The following is a 21,017-nucleotide window of genomic DNA, read 5'->3' as shown; positions in this document are numbered from 1 at the left end:
TTGGCAACAATTTCTTTCTCTTTCCCTCCTCTTTTTCTCTTTCTTTCCCATCCCAACCTGCTCTTCTTTTCATCGTCAAGTCATCAGTTCTTGACATTGCCACGTCTTCCAAAGCTCCCCGGAAAGCTGTTAAACACGGCTTACGGTTGTTACTGCGCATTTTGATTCATCAAAGCCACTGGTTAGTTCTACGGTCATCTCGTCGTCAGCCACTAGTCATCGAAAGTGTCGAAATTCTGACCTGTGTCTTTACCTGCTGCCTTACAGAAGAACCACCCTGTTGGTTTCTCTCTCTTCCCGTTGGAGAAGTCCACTAAAACAGTCGATCGAAACTTGTCTATGTATTCGTCCTGTGTCAGAGATCTCGACTACCACCTGCCGCTCAAGCTGCAAACGTTTCGCCCCGCGTCGAAACCTTGTAGTATACATTCTAAGTCCTGTGGCTGAAAGCTTTGGGCTGCCATCTTCGCTGTGCCAGTCGTTCCGTTGAGACGATCTTAACCGCCACCATTCCTCCAAAATCAGGAACTCACTACGCATGTCTTGTACTGTCAAGACATCCTTAGTCCGGAATCCCTCCCGCTTCGTTTTCAGACACCTTCTTAAGTAAACAAAGATCTTCATCTTTATTCACCATGGCTACCGTCAACATTCGTCGGGATGTTACCGATCCCTTCTATCGTTACAAGATGGAGCGCCTGCAGTCCAAGATTGAGGGCAAGGGCAATGGAATCAAGACCGTTGTTGTCAACCTGAACTCGGTCGCTCAGTCCCTTAGCCGTCCTCCTGCATACGTGATCAAGTACTTCGGATTCGAGCTTGGTGCTCAGGCCAACGCCAAGCCGACCGATGAACGTTGGATCATCAATGGCGCCCACGATGCTGCCAAGCTCCAGGATTACCTTGACGGTTTCATCTCCAAATTCGTTCTTTGCAAGAAGTGCAAGAACCCTGAAACCGACGTCATCATCAAGGATGACAAGATTATCTTGGATTGCAAAGCCTGCGGACAGCGTACCGATGTTGATTCCCGTCTGAAACTGAGCACCTTCATCCTCCGCAACGAAACTAGTGGAAAAGGAGGGAAAAAGAACAAGGCCGACAAGAAGACCCGTCGTGAACAGCGGAACAAGAAGAATGAAACAGCGAATGGAGAAAACGGCAGCCCGGGAGACAGCAATTCTGACAATGGTGACGCCGAGAATGGCGACCTGGGCATGGACGCTGGCAGTGACGATGAGCTTACCCGTCGTATTAAGTCTGAGGCCGATAACATTGAAGCTGAGGATGCCGATGAAGTTCAGTGGTCCGTCGACGTCTCTGAGGAGGCCGTCCGTGCTCGTGCCAAGGAGCTTCCCGATGACCTGAAGCGTTCCCTGGTCATCGAGGATGCGGACGAGGATGGTGCTGATGGTCCTTCTGCCTATGATGAGCTCGGTAGCTGGGTACAGGACACCGCCACTGAGAAGGGTGGTGTTGCTAAAGTCAGTGATGTAGACATCTACATGAAGGCCAAGGAATATGGTATTGAGTCGAAGCACAAGACCCTGGCAGTCCTTTCTCAAACCATGTTCGACAAGGACATTGCTAAGCAGATCCCTGGCCGCGCTGGTCTGCTTAAGAAGATGATTACCTCAGAGCGCCACGAGAAGGCCTTCTTGGGTGGTATTGAACGCTTCGTTGGCAAGGATCACCCCGAGTTGATCAGCCAAATCCCTGCCGTTCTTCTTCGCCTCTATGAAGAGGATATCATCTCCGAGGAGACCCTCAAGGCATGGGGCTCTAAGGCTAGCAAGAAGTATGTTGATATCTCCACCAGCAAGAAGGTCCGCAAGGCTGCTGCGCCTTTCCTCGAATGGCTTGAGAATGCCGAGTCGGAGAGCGAAGAGGAGAGCGATGACGAATAGATCAGCTGATCTATTAATGGTTCTCTATTTTATGGAAACTACTTTCGGGATGTTTTTTGTTTGGCTTTGATTCGTCGTCCCAACTACTCTCCACTCGCTTAGTTCTATTGACGGTCATCATGACCTGTTGTGATGTTTCTGGTTTGAGAATAATCAGGAGAAACAGTTAAGAAATTGCTGAGATTAGTGCTTTGCAAATTGAATCTTCTCGCACATGATGATCCTATATTTATCGTAAACCTGCCCTGGGTATCAAAGTAAAGTATTTTTGCAGACGTTAGAGCCCCCTTCTACGCTTTAGAGATGTTCCAAAGTGTGCTCTACCGTTTCACAACATTAGTATCCCTATGTATTGTGAAGACCTGTCCTGTGATTCAGTAGGGTTATATGTACTGTCTGGCATACCTTGAGTGCCACCATCAATGGTAAGAAGACATTGGCCTCGACTCTCTTTGGCACAACCAGAGTCCATTCGTCTACCGTAACAATCTACACAGATGCTGTAAATGTATTATCAACATAATCATTCAATCGTTATACCTTAGAAGATATGTTCTCCTTATCACATTCATACCTAAGCCACTTTATAATCCAGCTCTTCATGCACACTCAAAACACCAACGCTGCAAACTTCAATTTATGTCCTGGCGATGACCACGTTTCCAAGGGGTCTTCGTTGATTTCACTTATCAGGGAAGCACTGGGTGTCTTTCTTTGAGGTATGATACCCCGCACTTGTGCCTTTTGCTGCTGAAAAATGAACCAAGTCAGGTCAACGTTCCAGATTTCCATTGCCTCGATAGCATTGTTGACAGTGTTTATTTCCGGACGAAGAGAAGATGGGATTTCCTGCTTTGACGATGACAACGAAGAAGAATAGTAATCTGGACCAGCGAACCGGGCTATCCAAGCCGCCAGGAATTCACAGATCTGGTCACCCATAGACAAAGGCAGACGGACATGTGTGAGAAGAGTGATGAACAGGGAGAGGAGAGCTCGCCAGAGACTATGGTGAGGTGTGAATGCGCGAGTGCCTGAGGGGCCCCCTGCTGTATTGAGAGATAGTGATTGTGAGAGACCCAGGGATAATGAAAGAAGTATATCTGTCTTTTCGTTGGTGGCTTGGCTCCTGGCTCGTCGCTGAATGGCCTTTTCGGCGTCTTGTCGGACGGTCTCCCATACGCGACGGTAGAGGCGTTCCCATCGAGGGAATTCGGTTTCGATTCGGGTGGCCATGAAATCGCCGGCGCTCTTGCACATGCTTTCGATGGCTTGACAGGCTGTTGTGGTTACGTATATTTCTTCTTTGAAGTTGAATTCGTCGTCTGGTCGGTTCTTGGGTCCGTTGTTTGAGTCTTCTCTTGCCATGAGCGCTGTTGATGAGGAGCTGCTAGTGAAGGATGAGGGAAGGCTGATCCTTGCGGCTACTGATGGCCACACCTCATTGATGATGGGTAAGAAGCTGTTCTCGTGTCCTGAGAGAATTGGTGATACCTGGGTAAGGATAGAGAGTAAGGACCGGCGGAGGTAAGGCGATGGAGAAGAAAGATGTGAGGGGATAGACTTGATGATGTGTAGCAATAGGTTGTGTGATTTGCTCAAAGGCTTTTCTTGGTCTTCAGGTTCGCGTGGTGCAGGCAGTGGTTCGTCTGATTCTTCTGTGACTTTGTTCAGAAGCGCCTCGATATCCTCTTCTGGCTCGACCGGTTTATCAGGCTTTGTGGTCCACGGCCGTTCTGGGTGGGACACGTGCTCGTCAGCGTCAGGAAAGTCGTCCAGGTGCCTGGCACGTTTCGCTTTCCGATTCTTCAGGTCCTTAGCAAGAGTAGAGATCTGTAACCTCTTGTGCTGCTTCTTGCGATGTCCCGCACGGTTGCTGTCCGTTCCATCGCCTATTGCCAGGAATGAAGGACTCTTGGTCCCTTCCTCAACAATGGCGGCCAAGGTTTTGAACATCATTTCAACGAGTTTTGGATATCCGTGATACATATCCAATATCCCAAAGATTGAATCGACAAGATCGTCGAGATATGGAATCAACCGCACACCGCATAGCTTGACCATCATGAACAACACCTGGGGTGGATACGGTGAGACATCGAACGTGTTTAGCTTCAAGGCCACTGAGTTCACAAGGTAGTCGACGTTTTCAATAACCATCGTGCTCGTGCTCTCATAGTTACAGGCTTCGGTTAGTACATTGAGACAGACCATAGCATGTCTCTGAAGGTTTGGGTTGGGCGATGATAGAAGTTGGAGAACAGGATATAATGCGTCCATCAACTCTGGCCGAAATTCTTCACGAAGCTGTTGGGCCTGGAGTGCGATTACTTCTAGAGCAAGAGCCGAAACCCGCCAGTCTTTTGATTCGTCAGGCAATGATTCGCTTAGTACAGGGAGTGAGATGTAATATAATTCTTCGATCATGTTAGCTCTCGTAGAAAACAGGGATGACGGTTCGATAAAGTCCGATGAAATGAATTCATCAAGACTAGTGAGTTGGGAACCGCTTTTGAGGAATTCTAACGCCAACCAAAAAGGCGCAATAGAATTGCCTGTTTCTTGATGGACCCGGTTGATGATTAGACGTGTGATATTACTTCCGGATTCGGACCTGTTAAGCCTGAGAATCATGGATTGAAGGTCTTTGAGGGTTTGCTGTTGACTGCGATGTTCCAAAAGCACCGGTGGGAAAGATCTTGACTGATTTCCGTGGTGAAGCACTTCTAGTGTTTGACTGCCTGATGTTTCAGGGTTCCAAGGTTGAAGGGCATTGTTGGAATGGTTGATGGCTGCTGAAACGCTGTCACACAGTCCTGATGCAAGTCCAGTAGTGAGTATGTCAGACCCGGACTGGATCTGGGACAATATCTGAAAGGCAGTGGCTATCTGTTTAAGTGCCCATTGCTTCGACGTTTCATCATTGCTTTGCATGGTTCTCGGGAAAGCGGTAATCCAAGCATGCAGAGAGTTCTTAAGGGCATCCAATACCTCAGCATATGCGGTGGCAAGATGCATGAGGATTGTGTATGCATTGTTAGGTGATTCGTCATCACTAGTTTCAGATAGCACGACCATAGTCTCAACCACTAGCGGGAGCGACTCTTGCAGTGTGCTTCGGCAATCCTCCACGACCATTGAGCATAGTTCTAATAGCGACTCTTGTACTTCAGGCCTGTCATGTCGCCTAACCTGGATAACATTCGCAAGCGCAAGCTTAATTTGCGTAGTTGTGGCCTTCAGCCAGGATTCATCAAGCACAAGACCATCACCACTTTCCTGGGACTGAGCGGGCTTCTCTGGTGCGACGCTCGCTACTTGGTCATTAAGAACAACTTTAAGCATGTGTGTAAGGACCTTAATACAAGCAGAAAGCAGCTTGTAAGAGCGTCGTACTTGAGTTGTTGGCTTGATGACCTTTGTTAGCGTCGAGGCCGTCCGTGGCATTACGCTAGCCAGAACTACCCGGTCAGTTATTCGATAGTACAGGGCTTGAAGGGCTTTTGCAGCAGAAACGCAAAGGTCGTCTGATGTAGTGTCTAAAATTCCTTCAAGCAAGACATACACAGTCTGGTCAACAACAGTCGCTGTACCGATTTCGTTATAGATCGTCCTTTGCGCTACAGGCCCTTCCATAACATCAAAGATGGCTGAAAGACAGTCAAAGCCAGCGATAGACAATTCCGCTGGCTTGGATTGTGTTTGCTGGTTACTATTGGCTTTACTTGGAGGGCCTCCAATAATCAACGTAAGCAGTATCATGAGCTGCTTGCCCATTTGCGGGGATAGGCGTTGTCGCCACCCGTCAGCAACCAATATCCGCAAGCAGTCGACTGCCAATTCCAAGCAATTAGCCGAAATTCTCTGGCTCTCGTTGAAAATGTGGGACAGCGGAAAGAATGCATATTCTGCCAGCTTTTCGTCCAGTGAACCTTTGCTTGAGAGTTCCTTCAGGACGCTCTGCACTGGTTTGAGAGCCCGGAATACATCGTTGGGGGATGCCTGATGGCCACGGTATCTCAGGCCGACAGAGCTGAGCTCAACACAAGGGTCCCGAAGCTTTGAAGTGCATTAGCCATGTCACTGTACAGAATGTGAATGGAGCTTGTCTGTACCTTTTTAAAGGCTTCTTGCCGTGAGTACTCCATTATGCCTATTATGGCACTGGCAAATGAGATCAGGAGCGTGGCTCTACGAGCTTACCATCCGGCTTGCTATCAGTTTACTGAAACTTGAATCTGCTGAGATATCAGATCTTGAAGTACATGAGCCAAACAGAAGCAAGATAAATGGAACGTCACAAGTAGTGATTGTTCTCCGCCCACCTTTTCTGCTGGCAAAACTTGAGGGCGGTGTGAGAGGCAACATCTACGGGTGCTGTTTGTACACAGAGAATAGAGTACACTGATAATACACTTTCTGCTTCATACTAAATCTAATACAGGCAAATTTGGCTCGCATCCACTCCTGGCTTGCCTAACTTGAAAACAGAATGGTCAATGACGAGGAGCGGACTAGAATATGAACTGATAGTTGAATCCGAACCCTGGGGAAAGCCACAGTTTGACTGGACAAATATACTATATAGCTTTTGCTAATAAGACTAGAAAACATCCATACCCTATTGAGGGATAAAGGATTTAAGTATGTACTGTGGGCAAGGAAGAGGAACTCCAGATTGTGTACGTCATAATATGCTTCTTTAATCTTGGTTCCATTGCACTGATACTGGTATATAGAATTTGAAACCTATAGTATGTGGTAAAGAAGAGGGGCCCGTTACGCCCGGGGCATTAAGCAACGACTCTGTGATTGTTATACCCGGGACCCATGCTGAAGGATCTTAGTGGGAGTGAAACTAATCGTCAATATCTTTTAGTGTGGCTTTGATTTTATGCGACTTTGGGTTCTTGCATGTTATTATCTAAGCATCAAGTATCAGCTCCTGAACTATGCGATACTATAAGCAATCTTAAACTCATACGGACTACCATGAAGCGACGATAGCAAGTATTCTGCAAGGTAGGGTTGCATGCTAATGATCCCAGTCTGGATGACTATCTCAATTTTAGGCATTATGCTTCGGCTGGAAGACTCAGGACACAGAGGCCATATAGTGCGAGAGAAATTATTGTTTTCATGCGCCTGTTGTCTTGTTAGCAGTTTGTCACTCCGGCTTTCCTTGTACTTTGTAGCCAATGATCGCTTTGATAATGTCTGTTCCAGTGTCTAAGCAGTAAGGTGGCCTCAATTCTAGTTCCTCGCGGTATTGATCTCCCCCGATCCAAGAAGCTACTTGGAACCGCCAACAACCTTGCCTAAAACGCATTGCCGTTGTGAACTCCCAGTGTTCAGGATACCATCCTGCGGTCTCCCAATAAAGAAACCCAGATAAATGCCCATTATCTCCAACAAGAATATTATGCGCCTTGAAATCCCCATAGGTAAACGTAATTCAGTGGGATTGTTGCTGTAGCTTCTTCGCACATATCAAGGTCTGCTCATATTCCACAGGCGATTCGAATGCGTGGCTAGAAGCAGGACTAAAGAGATAGTCGTAAAAGTCCCTCTCGCTTATGAAAGGGCCTATAACGTGACCAGGAACCCGTGGGCTTCGTATAGAGGTCCCAATTGGAGAACAGATAGAACTTTGGTCAGGAGGACACCATAAACGCATGGGATGTACGCATATCTTTAATTCATCCAGCCATGGGCCCTCAGCATCAACTTCCAACTGATATCTTGAGTTCTCCAGAGGGGTACCAGGCAACCTTGTCATTAAGATTGAAATTTTCCGGTTAAAAGGAGCATTCGGATGCTCCCCACAGGATATTAATCTCGGAGCAGGCATACCAGTGGCTCTTGCCATCTGCATTGCAATAGCTTCCTCTATGCTCGTCCGGTCTGTCCATTTCATAATAAGCCCGAAAGTTAGTTGCAAGATATTGACATCGAATGGAATATCAAACCAAGAGCAATACCATTGAGATAAGTAGTATAGCGCCTTGTGAAGTACGCCCCAGGCTATTCTAATGGCTTTGCTTGGTATCCGAGGCACTGGAGGGGTACTCTGCGAAATTGTACATCGCACTGGCCGCGGCCAAGTGAAGTCCGGCCGTAAGATGGAGGGAGCAAAATAACAGTCCATGATCAGGTTCAAGTTGATTTATCGCAGAGGAGATGACAGCGCCAGCCAGAAGGGTGATGATAACTGTTTATTTGCAACGTGCCTACAGAGGCGTTGGATTAGAGAAAGACAAGTCAGAGTAGAGAAAATTGAATAGGGGTATAGGTGAGCAAGTGCTCGCCCAAAAAAGAGAAGCAATCACGGCCAGGAGGACGAAAGAGACCAGCCATTAGATGTAAACGCCAAGAATCTGGAATGGGAACACTAAATATAGATTCCAAGAATCTAATAGTACACATTCCTGTCATCCCCATATCATATAGGGCATACAGTTGGCATTGTCATCATCTTCGGGTTTTCAGACCACACTGATGCAATAATCAACAAGGAAGTCCGACATGTTCTGCAACCATTAGTCGAGCCCTGAAGATTAACCGTCAATCGAGGAGTCTTCCTTGTGGAGGCCTTTGAGATATAGTACATTGTTTCTCCATTAAGGAGCAGGCACCTGAAAGGAGGATGGTCTGAAAAAGAAGAGCGTCTTTCTCCAGAGAATACCTCCGTCCATTCTTTGAACCCTATGCTCAGTCATTTGTGCTCACCTGACCATATGTTCTCAAGTTTGTTCATCATATCCCATGGAAACACCTGGAACTTCAACTAACCCATCTCCATGATCACCAAAGTACTTTGCAAAGATCTCCAGCGGCATCATGCCGAAGAAATTCCAGACGGACTCTCCCGCGCCACAATCCTGGAAGCCATGACCTAAGGATCAGGTAAGTAGAGCACCTCTATCAGTCCAAACTCTATAGAGTGCTCATCGCTAACCCTAAGTCGAACGTCGGCACCGTCTATACTCTAACTAGTTTTGAGGATGGCGTTGGCATGGTCGTAGACTTGGGGCTATAGATGAAGATTAAGTGCCTCCGAACTGTTCATGATCACGTAGAGAGTCCACCAGTGGGTGAGGACGCGGCTCTTACGGGGAATGTTGCGTGGATAGGACCACTATACCTTCTTGAAGAGGTGGCTTGTCATATTATGAGGCCTTTTGAGGGGTTTGCGAGGAACGATCGCCAGCAGAGTCATACTACGGAGAGTGTTGTTACGCTGGCAACTGGGGATAAAGGTGGTGTCGATAATATAGTTGAGGATGCGAAACCTAAAAGGGAATAATGTTATCGAAATTATATACTTCAAGTTCATCCTCAGCTGCTATTGTTAGAGTCAACTAACACCAATCTTTCACGCTGAAGGCATGGCTATGATCCATATAGTGAATAGAGAAAGATAATACTATCTTCGAGCTCTCTTTATTAGATCTAGAGGAATTTACAGAGAAGACAATGCGCGTGAATCTACAGTCGTACATACAGTGGGTGGGGGGGACTATCCTTATCTTATCTATATAGGTACACGTGACTTAATAGCACCGCGTCACGCGTTGCGCGCAGGCAGCCGGCGTCTGCCTTCAATGCAATTCAGTGAATGAAAATCGTTAAATGCGGCGCATTCACTGATGCAATCTCTGATCCAAATATAAATATTCTAACCCCTTCCCTCAAATGTCTGTTTGATACCCAGGTGAATACGACGTCCTATGTCCGCTCGTCGCAGATCCGCAATTGTTGCGCGCTTCCAGAAACCAATCATTTTCACTCCAGTACCGCAACGTCTCTATTTAATCAGCTGTCGTGCTCGTGCCCAACAACACACAGTGGGACACAGATTACTCGAAAGACAATTCGGTACTCACCCACCGCAGGCGAATCTCCGCACACTAGCTTTTCTCTCTCCATCTATATTATCCAGAATGGCAGATTCAAAGGGCCGGAAGCAGGCTACGCTGGGGTATGTTCGTGACTCCCAATTGACTCTTGGGTGCGTCTTGATATGAGTCGCCTGAGTGTAGCTATGGTTTGTGGGCAATTGGCGTGGCTAACTGGTATATCTTGTTGGCAAACAGGCGATTTTTCGGCTCGAATGCGGACCCGAAAGACGCTCCTAAGAAACAGACTACGCTTTCTTTTTCTGGCAAGAAAGATAAGGCCCAAAAAGCTGCGACGAAACCAGAGACAACACACGATTCTTCATTTGCAGATCGAGAGGGCGCCAATGGGGCGGAAAGTGGAATTTCTACAAGCGCAGATCCAGTCGAGATTAAGCCAAACTCAGCTCCGGAAAACGGACATAATGACTCTAATGACCTGAAAAGGAAAGAGAGCGAGGAAGAAGCCAGTGACAGCGATGTCCAACCTGCACAGAAACGGAGACGGAGGACTTCACGAAACCAGGAAGGAACCCCTTCTCCGAAGAAGAAATCTAAGACACCATCTCCTAAGCGCTCCCCATCCAAAAAAGAAATTAAACCCGAAAAGGTAGGGCAGCCGGCTGTTGTAAAGAAAGCGTCGGGGGAGGAGACTCCCGAGGAAGACAAATCTGAGGAGGAAGCGTTGTCGGCCAGTGAAGACGAGGAGAAGCCCGAGGTGATGAAGAAGACCATGGAAAAAGTGCAGGCTACGTTGAAAGCGAGCGGCAGTGAGCCATATCCGGACTGGAAGCCTGGTTCCCCCGTTCCTTATGCAGCACTGTGCACGACCTTCTCACTGATCGAAATGACCACTAAGCGATTGGTGATTCTTGCCCATTGCTCTCTGTTTCTTCGCCAGGTCCTTCGGTTGACACCCGAAGACCTCCTTCCAACAGTCCAGCTTATGATCAACAAACTAGCTGCCGATTATGCCGGAATCGAACTGGGAATTGGCGAGTCTCTGATCATGAAAGCCATTGGCGAGAGTACTGGCCGCAGTCTGGCGGTCATCAAGGCAGATCAGCACGAGATTGGAGACCTGGGCTTGGTGGCAGCTAAGAGTCGGTCGAACCAGCCTACCATGTTTAAGCCGAAGCCATTGACAGTCCGGGGAATACACGAAGGTCTCCTGGGTATTGCTAAAGTCCAGGGTCATGGTTCTCAAGACAAGAAAATCTCCGGCATTAAGAAGCTTCTCTCTGCCGCCGACGCTGATACCGCAGGAAAGGGTAGCAAAGGTGTGGATATCACGAAGGACAAGGGCGGTCCCAGCGAGGCCAAGTTTATTGTTAGATTTTTGGAAGGGAAATTAAGACTAGGGTTGGCTGAAAAGACCGTCCTTGTCGCCCTTGCTCAAGCAGTGGTGACTCACGAAGCCGCCCTCAGAGGAGAGAAGACTCCTTCGCCTGAAAAGTTGGCTGAGGGCGAGGCTATCTTAAAGACGGTGTACAGCGAATTGCCCGCTTATGAGATTATTATTCCCGCCATGCTTCAGAACGGCCTGTCCAAGCTCCACGAGACTTGCAAGCTACAGCCCGGTATCCCGATTAAGCCTATGCTTGCTAAGCCGACGAAATCCATCACCGAAGTCCTTGACCGTTTCGAAGGAAAGGAATTTACTTGCGAGTATAAGTACGACGGAGAGAGAGCACAAATTCACTACGTTGCACCAGACGCAACCCACAATTACCCGGAAGCACAACATACGTTGCAGAAGGATGGCAAAGGTCTCGCTGCCATTTTCTCTCGTAACTCAGAAGACCTGTCGAAGAAATACCCCGATGTGCTGGCTAAGCTCGATGGTTGGATCAAGGATGGCGTGCAGAGCTTCGTTTTGGACTGCGAGACTGTTGCTTGGGATACAGTAAACAAGAAGGTTCTGCCCTTCCAGCAACTGATGACCCGCAAACGCAAAGATGTGAAGGCAGAAGACGTCAAGGTTAAAGTCTGTGTATTTGCCTTTGACCTCTTGTTCTTAAATGGAGAGGTAACGTCGATAACTTGATTGTTCCATTGGCTGCAGCTAACCATCGCTATTTATAGCCTACTGTTAAGAAGTCACTCCGCGAACGTCGAGAACTCTTACATGAATCATTCCAGATCACGGAAGGCGAATTCCAGTTCGCTCAGTTCGGTAACACCAATGTACTGGATGAGATTCAGGAGTTGCTGGACGACAGCGTCAAAGCATCGTGCGAAGGTCTGATGGTCAAGATGTTGGACACGAACGAAAGTGGCTACGAGCCGAGTAAGCGGAGTCGGAATTGGCTCAAGGTGTGTACTACGGAATCCATACCCTTCTGCCGCGTAACTAATGGTGAGCATAGGTTAAGAAGGACTACCTCAGCGGTGTCGGGGATTCACTTGATCTAGTCGTTCTCGGTGCATACTACGGGCGAGGCAAGCGTACCTCCGTCTATGGTGCCTTCCTTCTAGCGGCGTACAATGCCAATACGCAGACCTACGAGTCAATTTGTAACATTGGCACCGGGTTTTCCGAAGCCAACCTCGAGGAGCTTCACAAAGAGCTATCTCCCCTGGTCATTGATCGACCCAAACCGTTCTACACTCATTCGACGGTCCCCAAGGATCAGCCTGACGTCTGGTTCGAGCCCCGGCTGGTCTGGGAAGTGAAGACAGCCGATTTGACACTCAGCCCGCGATATCAAGCTGCGGCTGATGAGTTTGTGGGTACGACCGGCGGAGGCAAGGGTGTTTCTCTCCGCTTCCCTAGGTTCATTAAGCCACGAGAGGACAAGAAGCCGGAGCAGGCGACGACAACGCGGCAAGTAGCCGAGATGTATCGGAAACAGGAGGCGGTCGCGAAGGAAAATGCGGGCAAGAAGGGAGTGGACGATGATTTTGAATACTAGTCGGGGTTCCTGAGTTTAATCTCCGATGTGGAGCGTAGCGCATTGCATATCACTATTATACTTTCCTTCTACCCTCGTTTTCCGGGGGTCGACATATTGCACTTGTACGATATACACTAGGGCGGTTTCTGTTTCTGTTTGTTTTGGTGCCGATCGCGTCATGAATGACTGTCATGCCATTCTGGAAAGAATCCGGACGATTGATAATACGATGGTCAAATATTAATACAGCCAGATAGTAAGCGCCAAGAAAAGGGAATTAATTGAACGAGTCGGTGTGCTGATAACGCAAGTTGTCGCCATCGTCCTGGACGGAGGACAAAGGAACCAAACAAACACTAACTAAGCCGTGGTCTGTCCGTCCAGGGAATCGACACCGTACGGCCCCCCGCTTATTGCCGGCGGCAGTAACCGATAAACGGGAGGCTTGACCGGAGGAAACCAACGGATTCGGTCCTTAAATTGCCTTGGCATGTAACCCAAGACATGGAGTCCAGCCCAACCACGCGAGTGCGGTGGGGAACCCCATCTCATTGCAACCTGTTTATCTCACTAATCACGATGACTGCTATCAGTCTTGCGGCTTTGTGAGCAGTCATCATGATGGCTCCATGCTATCCCCATTGGGCAGGTTCTTAATCGCGAAATGCGGAGACATTCCGTTGCCATTCCTCTCGATCTCTATAAAGGAGCCATGTGGGCTTCCCCCCCGTCGATGATCCATTCCACCCTTCTCTCCCTTGTGTATCGCAATTCCTTTGGGGGTCGATTGTTGTGGACCTTCCTCCGGTAGATACGTGATGAAGTCGGTATTCAACATGGGAGCTCTTCGGTGGCTCTCCATTGCAGCTACTGCCTCGACCGCGTTGGCCCTCACCCCTGAGTAAGTCGCAATCCCTCAATGTTTCACAGAGCGTGTTGATTGCTAACTGAGCGCGACAGGGGCCTGATCAGCGCTCCGCGGAGGTCGGAAGCGATCCCTAACCCTTCTGGTGTAAGCATTGACTCTGATGAGCGTGTACCTGGGCGCCAATGACTGACAGGATCTGCTTAGGATGTCGCGGTGTTCTCGCAATCGCAATACTCTTTCGAGACCCACAAGACTACCTCGCAGTGGAACGTGCTGGACCTGAAGTCGGGCGAGATCAAGCTCCTGACGAATGACAGCGATGTCTCCGAGATTGTCTGGCTGGGCTCGGATGATTCGACCGTTCTCTATGTCAATGGCACCAATGCCGACATCCCGGGAGGTGTAGAATTGTGGGTGTCGGACATCTCCGATTTCGCCAATGGGTACGTAGCGCCTCTTATATTTTGAATGATCGTGTGCACCAATCGCTGACTCGACGCATAGATACAAAGCAGCTTCATTGCCGGCTGCTTTCTCTGGCTTCAAAGTCGTCACCACTGACTCCGGCGATGTGCGCTACATCGCATACGCCGAGTCGTGGGCAAACGGCACAGCATACAACGAAGAGCTTGTGGCAAAGCCTCTGAGCTCTGCTCGCATCTATGACAGCATCTACGTGCGCCACTGGGATTACTACCTTACCACCCGATTCAATGCTGTGTTCTCTGGCACCTTGACCAAGTCGGAGGGCAAGGGCAAGGCTACCTACAAGGCTGCTGACGGAGGTCTCAAGAACCTCGTCTCCCCTGTCAAGAATGCTGAGAGCCCCTACCCGCCTTTTGGTGGCGCCTCTGACTATGACCTCTCCCCTGACGGCAAGTGGGTTGCTTTCAAGAGCAAGGCACATGACGTCCCACGTGCCAACTACACCACTGCATATATATTCCTTGTCCCCCATGACGGATCGAAAACCGCTGTCCCAATCAATGGACCCGATAGCCCCGGCACCCCCGAGGGTGTCAAGGGTGACGCCGGCAGCCCGGCGTTTTCCCCGGATAGCAAGAAGATTGCCTACTGGCAGATGGCCGATGAGTCTTACGAGGCAGACCACCGTACCTTGTACGTGTACACTCTCGACTCTAAGAAGACTATTCCTTCCCTTGCAGCAGACTGGGACCGGTCTCTCGACTCCGTGAAATGGGCAGATGATGACAATCTTATCATTGGCGTTGAAGACGCAGGCCGCAGCCGTTTGTTCTCCATCCCAGCAGATGCCGGCAACGACTACAAGCCTAAGAACTTCACCGACGGCGGTGTGGTATCTGCTTACTACCAATTGCCTGACTCCACCTATCTGGTCACCGCGAGTGCCCTCTGGACCAGCTGGAACGTCTACATCGCTAGCCCCGAAAAGGGCGTGATTAAGACGTTGGCCACTGCCAACAAGATTGACCCTGAGCTGAAAGGCCTGGGTCCCGAAGTCATTGACGAATTCTACTATGACGGTAACTGGACCAAGGTACATATGCCCGAACTCAAGTATTTCTCAGATCTCGCTAACAACCACGGCAGATCCAAGCCTGGGTTATCTACCCCGAGAACTTCGACAAGACCAAGACCTACCCCCTTCTCTACTACATCCACGGTGGACCTCAGAGCTCGTGGCTCGACTCCTGGAGCAGCCGCTGGAACGCCAAGGTCTTCGCCGACCAGGGATACGTAGTCGTTGCACCCAACCCAACCGGAAGCAGTGGCTTCGGTGATGCCCTTCAGGACGCCATCCAAAACCAATGGGGTACGAACTGACCCACTTATATTTTACACCTCAATCCATATTCATGCTAACAAACCACCACAGGAGGCTACCCCTACGAAGACCTCGTCAAGGGCTGGGAATACGTCAACGAGAACTTCGACTTCATCGACACTGACAACGGCGTCGCCGCAGGTGCCAGCTACGGCGGATTCATGATCAACTGGATCCAAGGCAGCGATCTGGGCCGCAAGTTCAAGGCCCTGGTCAGCCACGACGGCACATTCGTCGCCGACGCCAAGGTCTCGACCGAAGAACTGTGGTTCATGCAGCGCGAGGTGAGTCACCCGACCACTATCTTCCCCCCCCCCCCCTAAACAAAAACACCCACACTCGAGCCATGACTAACATATAACCCTAACAAAAAGTTCAACGGCACATTCTGGGATAACCGCGAGAACTACCGTCGCTGGGACCCCTCTGCCCCCGAGCGAATCCTCAAATTCAGCACTCCCATGCTCGTCATCCACAGCGATCTCGACTACCGTCTCCCCGTCTCAGAGGGTCTCTCTCTCTTCAATATCCTCCAGGAACGCGGTGTCCCTAGTCGATTCCTTAACTTCCCGGATGAGAACCACTGGTATGTTCCCCACCCCCCGGTTTACCCACTCCACTCCCCCACTACAACATAGAACAACCCACAAGAGCCAGAAGAAAAGAATACTGACATGGAGGGGGGGATGAACAGGGTCCAAAACAAGGAAAACAGCCTCGTCTGGCACCAACAGGTCCTGGGCTGGTTGAACAAGTACTCGGGCGTGGAAGAGTCCAACGAGGATGCCGTCAGCTTGGATGATACTGTCATTCCTGTTGTGGATTATAACCCGTGAGTAAACTATAGTTGAACCTACCTACCTACCTTATCTATCGTTACCTAATCATTATAATTATGATTGGAATATTGGATGTAATATGATGTATGGTTGTATGTGTTTGTGAATTGTTGTCGTTGTTGTAAAACGTATACTTCTCTAGTTCTAGTATGACTGATCTTTAAGGTAGTAGTGTATTGCAGGGAGATTCTTTGTCAGATTACCGGGAGGCTGAATTGTGACGAACGTATGGTATTCACTTTCATTGATTGTCACTTTGTTCGCTATTCACTTATTCACTGGACGGAATGGGTTCATAATCATGCTTTTATACAATACAATACATCCGTATCCATAAACTGAGGTATCCGTGATTGCTCGTCGACTTCTAAACAGAACGCGTATAAACACAGGTGCCAATTTGGCGCGTATGGGTAATTCGAAAATGACAAGGTTCAAGTAAGCAGGAAAGCAAACTAAGAGAGGTAGAAAGCAAGTTCGAGAGGACATCATAATTCTCCTGAGTCGGAACCTTGGCCATTTCCTGGGTAGTCGTCCCTCGCGTTGAATTCGGCCTGACGTGCTCGTAGGATAAAGTTTACCAATAGGACCACTGCAAGGCCAACGCCAACGACGGTTGGTCCCCATTTCTCGTAGTAGACACGCTTAACGTCGCGGCGCTTGCGGATTTTGTCCACTCGCCAGATGTAAAGCACAAGACTGTACACGAGGGCCAGGGCTGCGAGCACGGTAAATGCCCAGGAGGATGCGAACGTGATGTAGTCATTGCCGAAGTTCAGCAGGGTGGCCGCGATAGTACCCAGAAGGATTGAGAATTCAAGCCACGAGAGGAAGGTCCGTTCCGCAGCGAAGTAGACTTTGGGCTCGACACGGACCGGGACATGGATACCTAAGATATGTTAGATTTCTCTCAATAGCGACGGGGTTTGGCTGAGCTTACGCTTTCCCTTCGGAGCGATGAATCGCTTAACGGTACGCTTGTTTCCCATGACAGCGATTCCCCTTTGTTCCGGGGGCGGCAAGTTGGTTGGTCTTGGCCGAGGAATGAGTGCGATGAGCCCAGATATTATAGCACTTCCAGCTTGCTGGGTATAGTATTTGGCCAATTGTCGGTAATAGTGCATCCCACCGACTCGTCGCGCCTCTTCCAGTTCATCTGAATCGACAGTATCTTCTTCGTCCGAATCATATAACGGGTAGTCTTCATCTCCCGGAAGCGGCTGGGCGGCGATACGTTCCTCTATATCCAAAGCATTTCCGTCTGTATCGGCGAACAGATCATTGCGAGCATCCCTCCGATCGCCATTGGCGTGCCCTTGTCTGTCATCCAATTCGTCCTCGTCTGAATCATACTCGTCGTCGGGGGTCTCATTGGCTGATAGTGAAGTACTCGCTAGCGGTCGTTCAATACCGAACCGGCGCATCGCGGGTTTACGAATGTCCACATCCATCTGTGGCATCCAGAATGGAAGGAGGTTGATCCGATCGGGGAAAAGAGTCGCTGTACCGTGGATAAACTTGCTGAACTTGGGCACCGCTTCTACTAGGTGACTCGCGGTCAGGTCCCTGATCCATTGAGGGGGCTCTTGACCGGCCTGGGTCTGAAGCTTCACTTCGAGAACGGCATAAGGAAAGCGTTCCACATCTTCGGGGGGCAACTGGGAGAAAGGAAAATCGACGCCGATATCCATTCGGCGCCAGTTGTCTCCCGCTCTGCGGTGACCATCGAGATTATCCTCGCGGACCATGGTCAATTCAGTATCGAGCGATATACGGACTCTGGCGTCGCCCGGCAACTGAAAAGCAGTTCGATGGTAGAAGGTCCGAGTGACAGGCTTCAGCTGTCGTGTGATGACCCGGTATTGGATCTCTTGAGCTAGCTGTTCAAGATTGTCGATTTCGTCTTCACTCTTTTTACCTTCCTTTCTCATCTTGTCGAAAATAGCTTCGGTCGTCAGCTCTCCAGCCAGGTAAGCATTAACATTCTTTTCCTTGAGGGCGAAACGGGCCTTGACCGACTTCTCTCCGGTCCAATCCTCGCGATGAGTTTTTCGCTCGACGAAAATTTGGTCACTCTTCATGCCACCGTACCAGCGCAATCGAATGGCCTCGGCTCCTTCCGTCTTCTTCAACCGTCCTTGGTATAGCTCCCATGTGTTCGGATTGTCGTAGTAGATGGAGGTGATGGCAGTGTCCTCTTCCTCGAATTCCTTCTGGGGATTGAAGACGAGGACGGGAAGGTGCTGCTTCGGTCAGTGCTGATAATCAGGCCAAAGGTGTGAGAACATACCTTAAGGATGATGAGCTTCAGCTCGGTGATATTATCAGGATGAACCCAGTATTTAGTTGTTTGGCGAACGAAGTTTTGTTGTGTGCCACCAGCGGAAGAGTCTCCCTTAACCGGGTTTCCTTTGGTGCGAACCAGATCATAGAGCTTGGACAACTTCACCACGAACGCATCATAATTGTCTTTGAAGAAAGGCTTAGCTTTGAGTCGTGCCGCAAAAACTGGCTTGAGGTGCCAGCCGGTTTCTTTCTATCGGGAAATGTCAGTTTGAAGTCCGTGTGCACAGACACCGGGGCCAACACTAAGAAAAAATAAAATAGAATAAACACCAACAGCGAAAAAGAAGATAGCACGTACATCGTGTTTCTTGATAATTTTCTGGAACCCAGTGTAGTTGAGCTGGGTGAATTTGGCCAAATCATGGACGTCGGCGATGATGTCACTCAAGACCTGCTCAAGGACCATGAAATCCTCGTCGGACGGCGGACAAATGCTAGTACGGGCACTTTGACGGCGCGAGCCCGACGCCGTGACCGTCTCTAGGCGCGAGACCACATCATTGACTTCCTTTTCGCTCGACTGGATGCGACGGACAATTTCCTCACTTTTCGTGCGCTGGAAGTTAAACACCTTGTCCAGTTCACCTTCCAGCAGCGATACGAAGTGTTTCTCGTCCTCTTCTGTCCATGGCTTGCGATCGCGTTTAGAGTATGAAGGAACTGGTTCGGCGACGAAATCGGTCCTTAGAGCTCTTTTCAATTCATCGTAGGCGATGTAGTACCAGTAGTACTCTTTGATCATCGACGATCGGAGATGCTCTCCGAACCTTGAGAGGTGGGGACGGTTAACTAGGTTACCATTGAGCTTGGAGGGAAGCTTCTACTCACCTCATGATGGGCTAATTCGGAGTGAAATGAAATTTACTAAGGATGAAGGATTCTTGAAGATGGTGAAGCGGGGAGGGAGTGTTAGATGTAAGAAATGAGCATCATGAAATGCGCGAGAAAAGGCAAAGGAAGGGGAAAGACCAAGAGATCGGTAGCTTTAAGATATGGTAATCAAATTCAACACCGAGTGGAGATCTGGCACTGACTAGCATGCAGTGAGCTATGCAGTGGCGACAAAAAAAATTCTTTCGGTTGTTTTCTGTTTTTCTTTTTTTTCTCCCCAGCCCATTCCAGTTCAGGGGATAGACTACTCGGTGTTGGTACCGCGCGAGAGAGAAAGAGAGAGGGAGATGCAACTGCTGTACCTCGACATCACGAGTCTGGAGCGGAGCTCAAAGTAGACTAGCGCCTGGCTAAAACGTTAGTCCTGGCCGTATTGACGTATGGTTAATACGGGGTCCGCTTCCCTTCCCATGCATTGACCACTTAAAATCGTCCCGCTGGGCGATAGCTTTCAGAACCGATATTAGTTCCATTGCCATGATCGTCTTAGTCCACGCACGTTTTGTGACCCGATTTGTCCACTTTACCACCCTGGTCGGTCCCGATTCAAGGGTAATGAGGCCAAGACTGGCTGGCAAACCCATCACAGCCACTCGCCCAAGCATGTGCTCGTCCATGTGGAGTCTCTTTGCCTACCTTAGCGCCTACTATTTTCGAAACTAAACATCCGGTCCAACTGGAATGCTAAAAAGTTTCCTTTGACTCGTAATGCGATTGAGTATCAACCGTCGAGTCTGCCATCTTCCTTCCCTTGCCGTTAGGACTCGACCTGCCGTACTGGGTATAGAATCCGTGACTTAAGTACTACCTTCCTAAATTGACCGGTGAAGCAAGGATATCTGAATGTCTCTCTCGCTCTCTATCTCTACGTAAAAGAAACCTATATAATCGACTAACAGTGCTTGTGGTCGATCCATATACCAAACACTCGGAGGTCTTCCCTCCGAACTGGGTTCAACGGCAATCAATCTGCCACGGAAATAAACGCCGGAAGATCCTTCTGAATTTCGATAAGCCCTAAAACCCGCTGCCGGGCGAATTTCCGAAGACAGCGGAAGAGAAAAGATTATTTACAAACAAATCAGCCGCGCCTCATTACTAGTCCGCAGCACAGGTAAGACATTTCCTCCGCGGGCGGACTGGTATAGTAATTCGCATTATGAATCATAGTGCCAGGGATTCAGATATTGACGGGCGAAGACCACAGTCTAGATCCACTGTGGGACATGATTTAGACTGCAGGCCACGGGAAATACAGGCTCCACAAGCCAATCGGCAAGTTGCTCAATTGTGTCTACCCAAATTGACTGCAAGGGTGTCGAGGAACTGATCTCAGGGAAGGTGCTGTTTTCTCCGTGTCTCTCATGATGCAAGCATCATCCGATCCTATACCAAGGCACACGTGCAGTATTTCCCAATTCGGCCACCTCTGGCACCATACCCGTTTGCTATAGAAAGGGATACTACCTAGTACTACTAGTATCGGCGCAACTGCAGCCTTTTGTACTACTACCAACCCCGGTGAACTCTTAGCGTGCATAAGGGAACAAAGTAAATACAAAAA

At 49.2% G+C, this 21,017-nt stretch overlaps 7 protein-coding genes across 7 annotated transcripts; 4 read left to right on the top strand and 3 right to left on the bottom strand.

Annotated features, from left to right (window-relative positions):
* The first annotated feature begins 452 nt into the window (after positions 1–452).
* On the top strand, positions 453–2,212 carry BDV37DRAFT_5277 (translation initiation factor eIF5). The gene has a single exon (XM_032090828.1). The coding sequence runs from the start codon at positions 636–638 to the stop codon at positions 1,905–1,907; it is 1,272 nt and encodes a 423-aa protein (XP_031944927.1). The 5' UTR covers positions 453–635; the 3' UTR covers positions 1,908–2,212.
* Positions 2,213–2,516: 304 nt separating this feature from the next.
* Positions 2,517–6,055, bottom strand: BDV37DRAFT_279775 (uncharacterized protein; the record flags this gene model as incomplete). Its single annotated transcript, XM_032086403.1, has 2 exons — positions 2,517–5,966; positions 6,023–6,055. The coding sequence occupies 2 exons, from the start codon at positions 6,053–6,055 to the stop codon at positions 2,517–2,519; spliced, it is 3,483 nt and encodes a 1,160-aa protein (XP_031944926.1).
* Positions 6,056–6,497: 442 nt separating this feature from the next.
* On the bottom strand, positions 6,498–8,055 carry BDV37DRAFT_290326 (phosphotransferase family protein; the record flags this gene model as incomplete). Its single annotated transcript, XM_032088691.1, has 3 exons — positions 6,498–7,313; positions 7,395–7,911; positions 7,966–8,055. 3 exons carry the CDS (start codon positions 8,053–8,055, stop codon positions 7,075–7,077), a joined length of 846 nt encoding a protein of 281 aa, XP_031944925.1. The 3' UTR covers positions 6,498–7,074.
* An 849-nt stretch (positions 8,056–8,904) lies between these two features.
* Positions 8,905–9,269, top strand: BDV37DRAFT_5265 (uncharacterized protein). Its single transcript, XM_032090826.1, has one exon. The coding sequence runs from the start codon at positions 8,947–8,949 to the stop codon at positions 9,211–9,213; it is 267 nt and encodes an 88-aa protein (XP_031944924.1). The 5' UTR covers positions 8,905–8,946; the 3' UTR covers positions 9,214–9,269.
* Positions 9,270–9,504: 235 nt separating this feature from the next.
* On the top strand, positions 9,505–12,891 carry BDV37DRAFT_5201 (DNA ligase (ATP) CDC9). The gene is made up of 4 exons (XM_032090813.1): positions 9,505–9,918; positions 10,004–11,834; positions 11,891–12,121; positions 12,175–12,891. The coding sequence occupies exons 1-4, from the start codon at positions 9,638–9,640 to the stop codon at positions 12,718–12,720; spliced, it is 2,889 nt and encodes a 962-aa protein (XP_031944923.1). The 5' UTR covers positions 9,505–9,637; the 3' UTR covers positions 12,721–12,891.
* A 647-nt stretch (positions 12,892–13,538) lies between these two features.
* Positions 13,539–16,213, top strand: dppV (dipeptidyl peptidase DppV; the record flags this gene model as incomplete). Its single annotated transcript, XM_032084295.1, has 8 exons — positions 13,539–13,603; positions 13,663–13,714; positions 13,775–14,013; positions 14,075–15,089; positions 15,143–15,365; positions 15,429–15,661; positions 15,752–15,963; positions 16,072–16,213. 8 exons carry the CDS (start codon positions 13,539–13,541, stop codon positions 16,211–16,213), a joined length of 2,181 nt encoding a protein of 726 aa, XP_031944922.1.
* Positions 16,214–16,446: 233 nt separating this feature from the next.
* vtc4 (putative vacuolar transporter chaperone (Vtc4)) lies at positions 16,447–19,481 on the bottom strand. The gene is made up of 5 exons (XM_032090811.1): positions 19,391–19,481; positions 18,861–19,329; positions 18,507–18,752; positions 17,157–18,459; positions 16,447–17,105 (listed from the first exon to the last, which is right to left on the bottom strand). Exons 1-5 carry the CDS (start codon positions 19,393–19,395, stop codon positions 16,705–16,707), a joined length of 2,424 nt encoding a protein of 807 aa, XP_031944921.1. The 5' UTR covers positions 19,396–19,481; the 3' UTR covers positions 16,447–16,704.
* Positions 19,482–21,017: the final 1,536 nt, after the last annotated feature.

This window comes from Aspergillus pseudonomiae (genome assembly GCF_009193645.1).
Source record: "Aspergillus pseudonomiae strain CBS 119388 unplaced genomic scaffold BDV37scaffold_10, whole genome shotgun sequence".
Classification (NCBI taxonomy): domain Eukaryota; kingdom Fungi; phylum Ascomycota; class Eurotiomycetes; order Eurotiales; family Aspergillaceae; genus Aspergillus; species Aspergillus pseudonomiae.
The sequence above is the reverse complement of the archived record's forward strand: the minus strand, read 5'-3'. Positions and strand labels throughout refer to the sequence as shown.

Bases quoted from the DNA above. Each gene is read 5' to 3' on its own strand.
- BDV37DRAFT_5201 (XM_032090813.1), top strand. From the start codon at position 9,638: ATGTCCGCTCGTCGCAGATCCGCAATTGTTGCGCGCTTCCAGAAACCA. The intron at 9,919-10,003 runs GTGCGTCTTGAT...GTTGGCAAACAG, and splicing joins GACTCCCAATTGACTCTTGG to GCGATTTTTCGGCTCGAATG. The intron at 11,835-11,890 runs GTAACGTCGATA...CGCTATTTATAG, and splicing joins TCTTGTTCTTAAATGGAGAG to CCTACTGTTAAGAAGTCACT.
- BDV37DRAFT_5277 (XM_032090828.1), top strand. From the start codon at position 636: ATGGCTACCGTCAACATTCGTCGGGATGTTACCGATCCCTTCTATCGT.
- BDV37DRAFT_5265 (XM_032090826.1), top strand. From the start codon at position 8,947: ATGAAGATTAAGTGCCTCCGAACTGTTCATGATCACGTAGAGAGTCCA.
- vtc4 (XM_032090811.1), bottom strand. The intron at 18,753-18,860 runs GTACGTGCTATC...ATTTCCCGATAG, and splicing joins AAATTATCAAGAAACACGAT to AAAGAAACCGGCTGGCACCT. The intron at 17,106-17,156 runs GTAAGCTCAGCC...AACATATCTTAG, and splicing joins CATCGCTCCGAAGGGAAAGC to GTATCCATGTCCCGGTCCGT.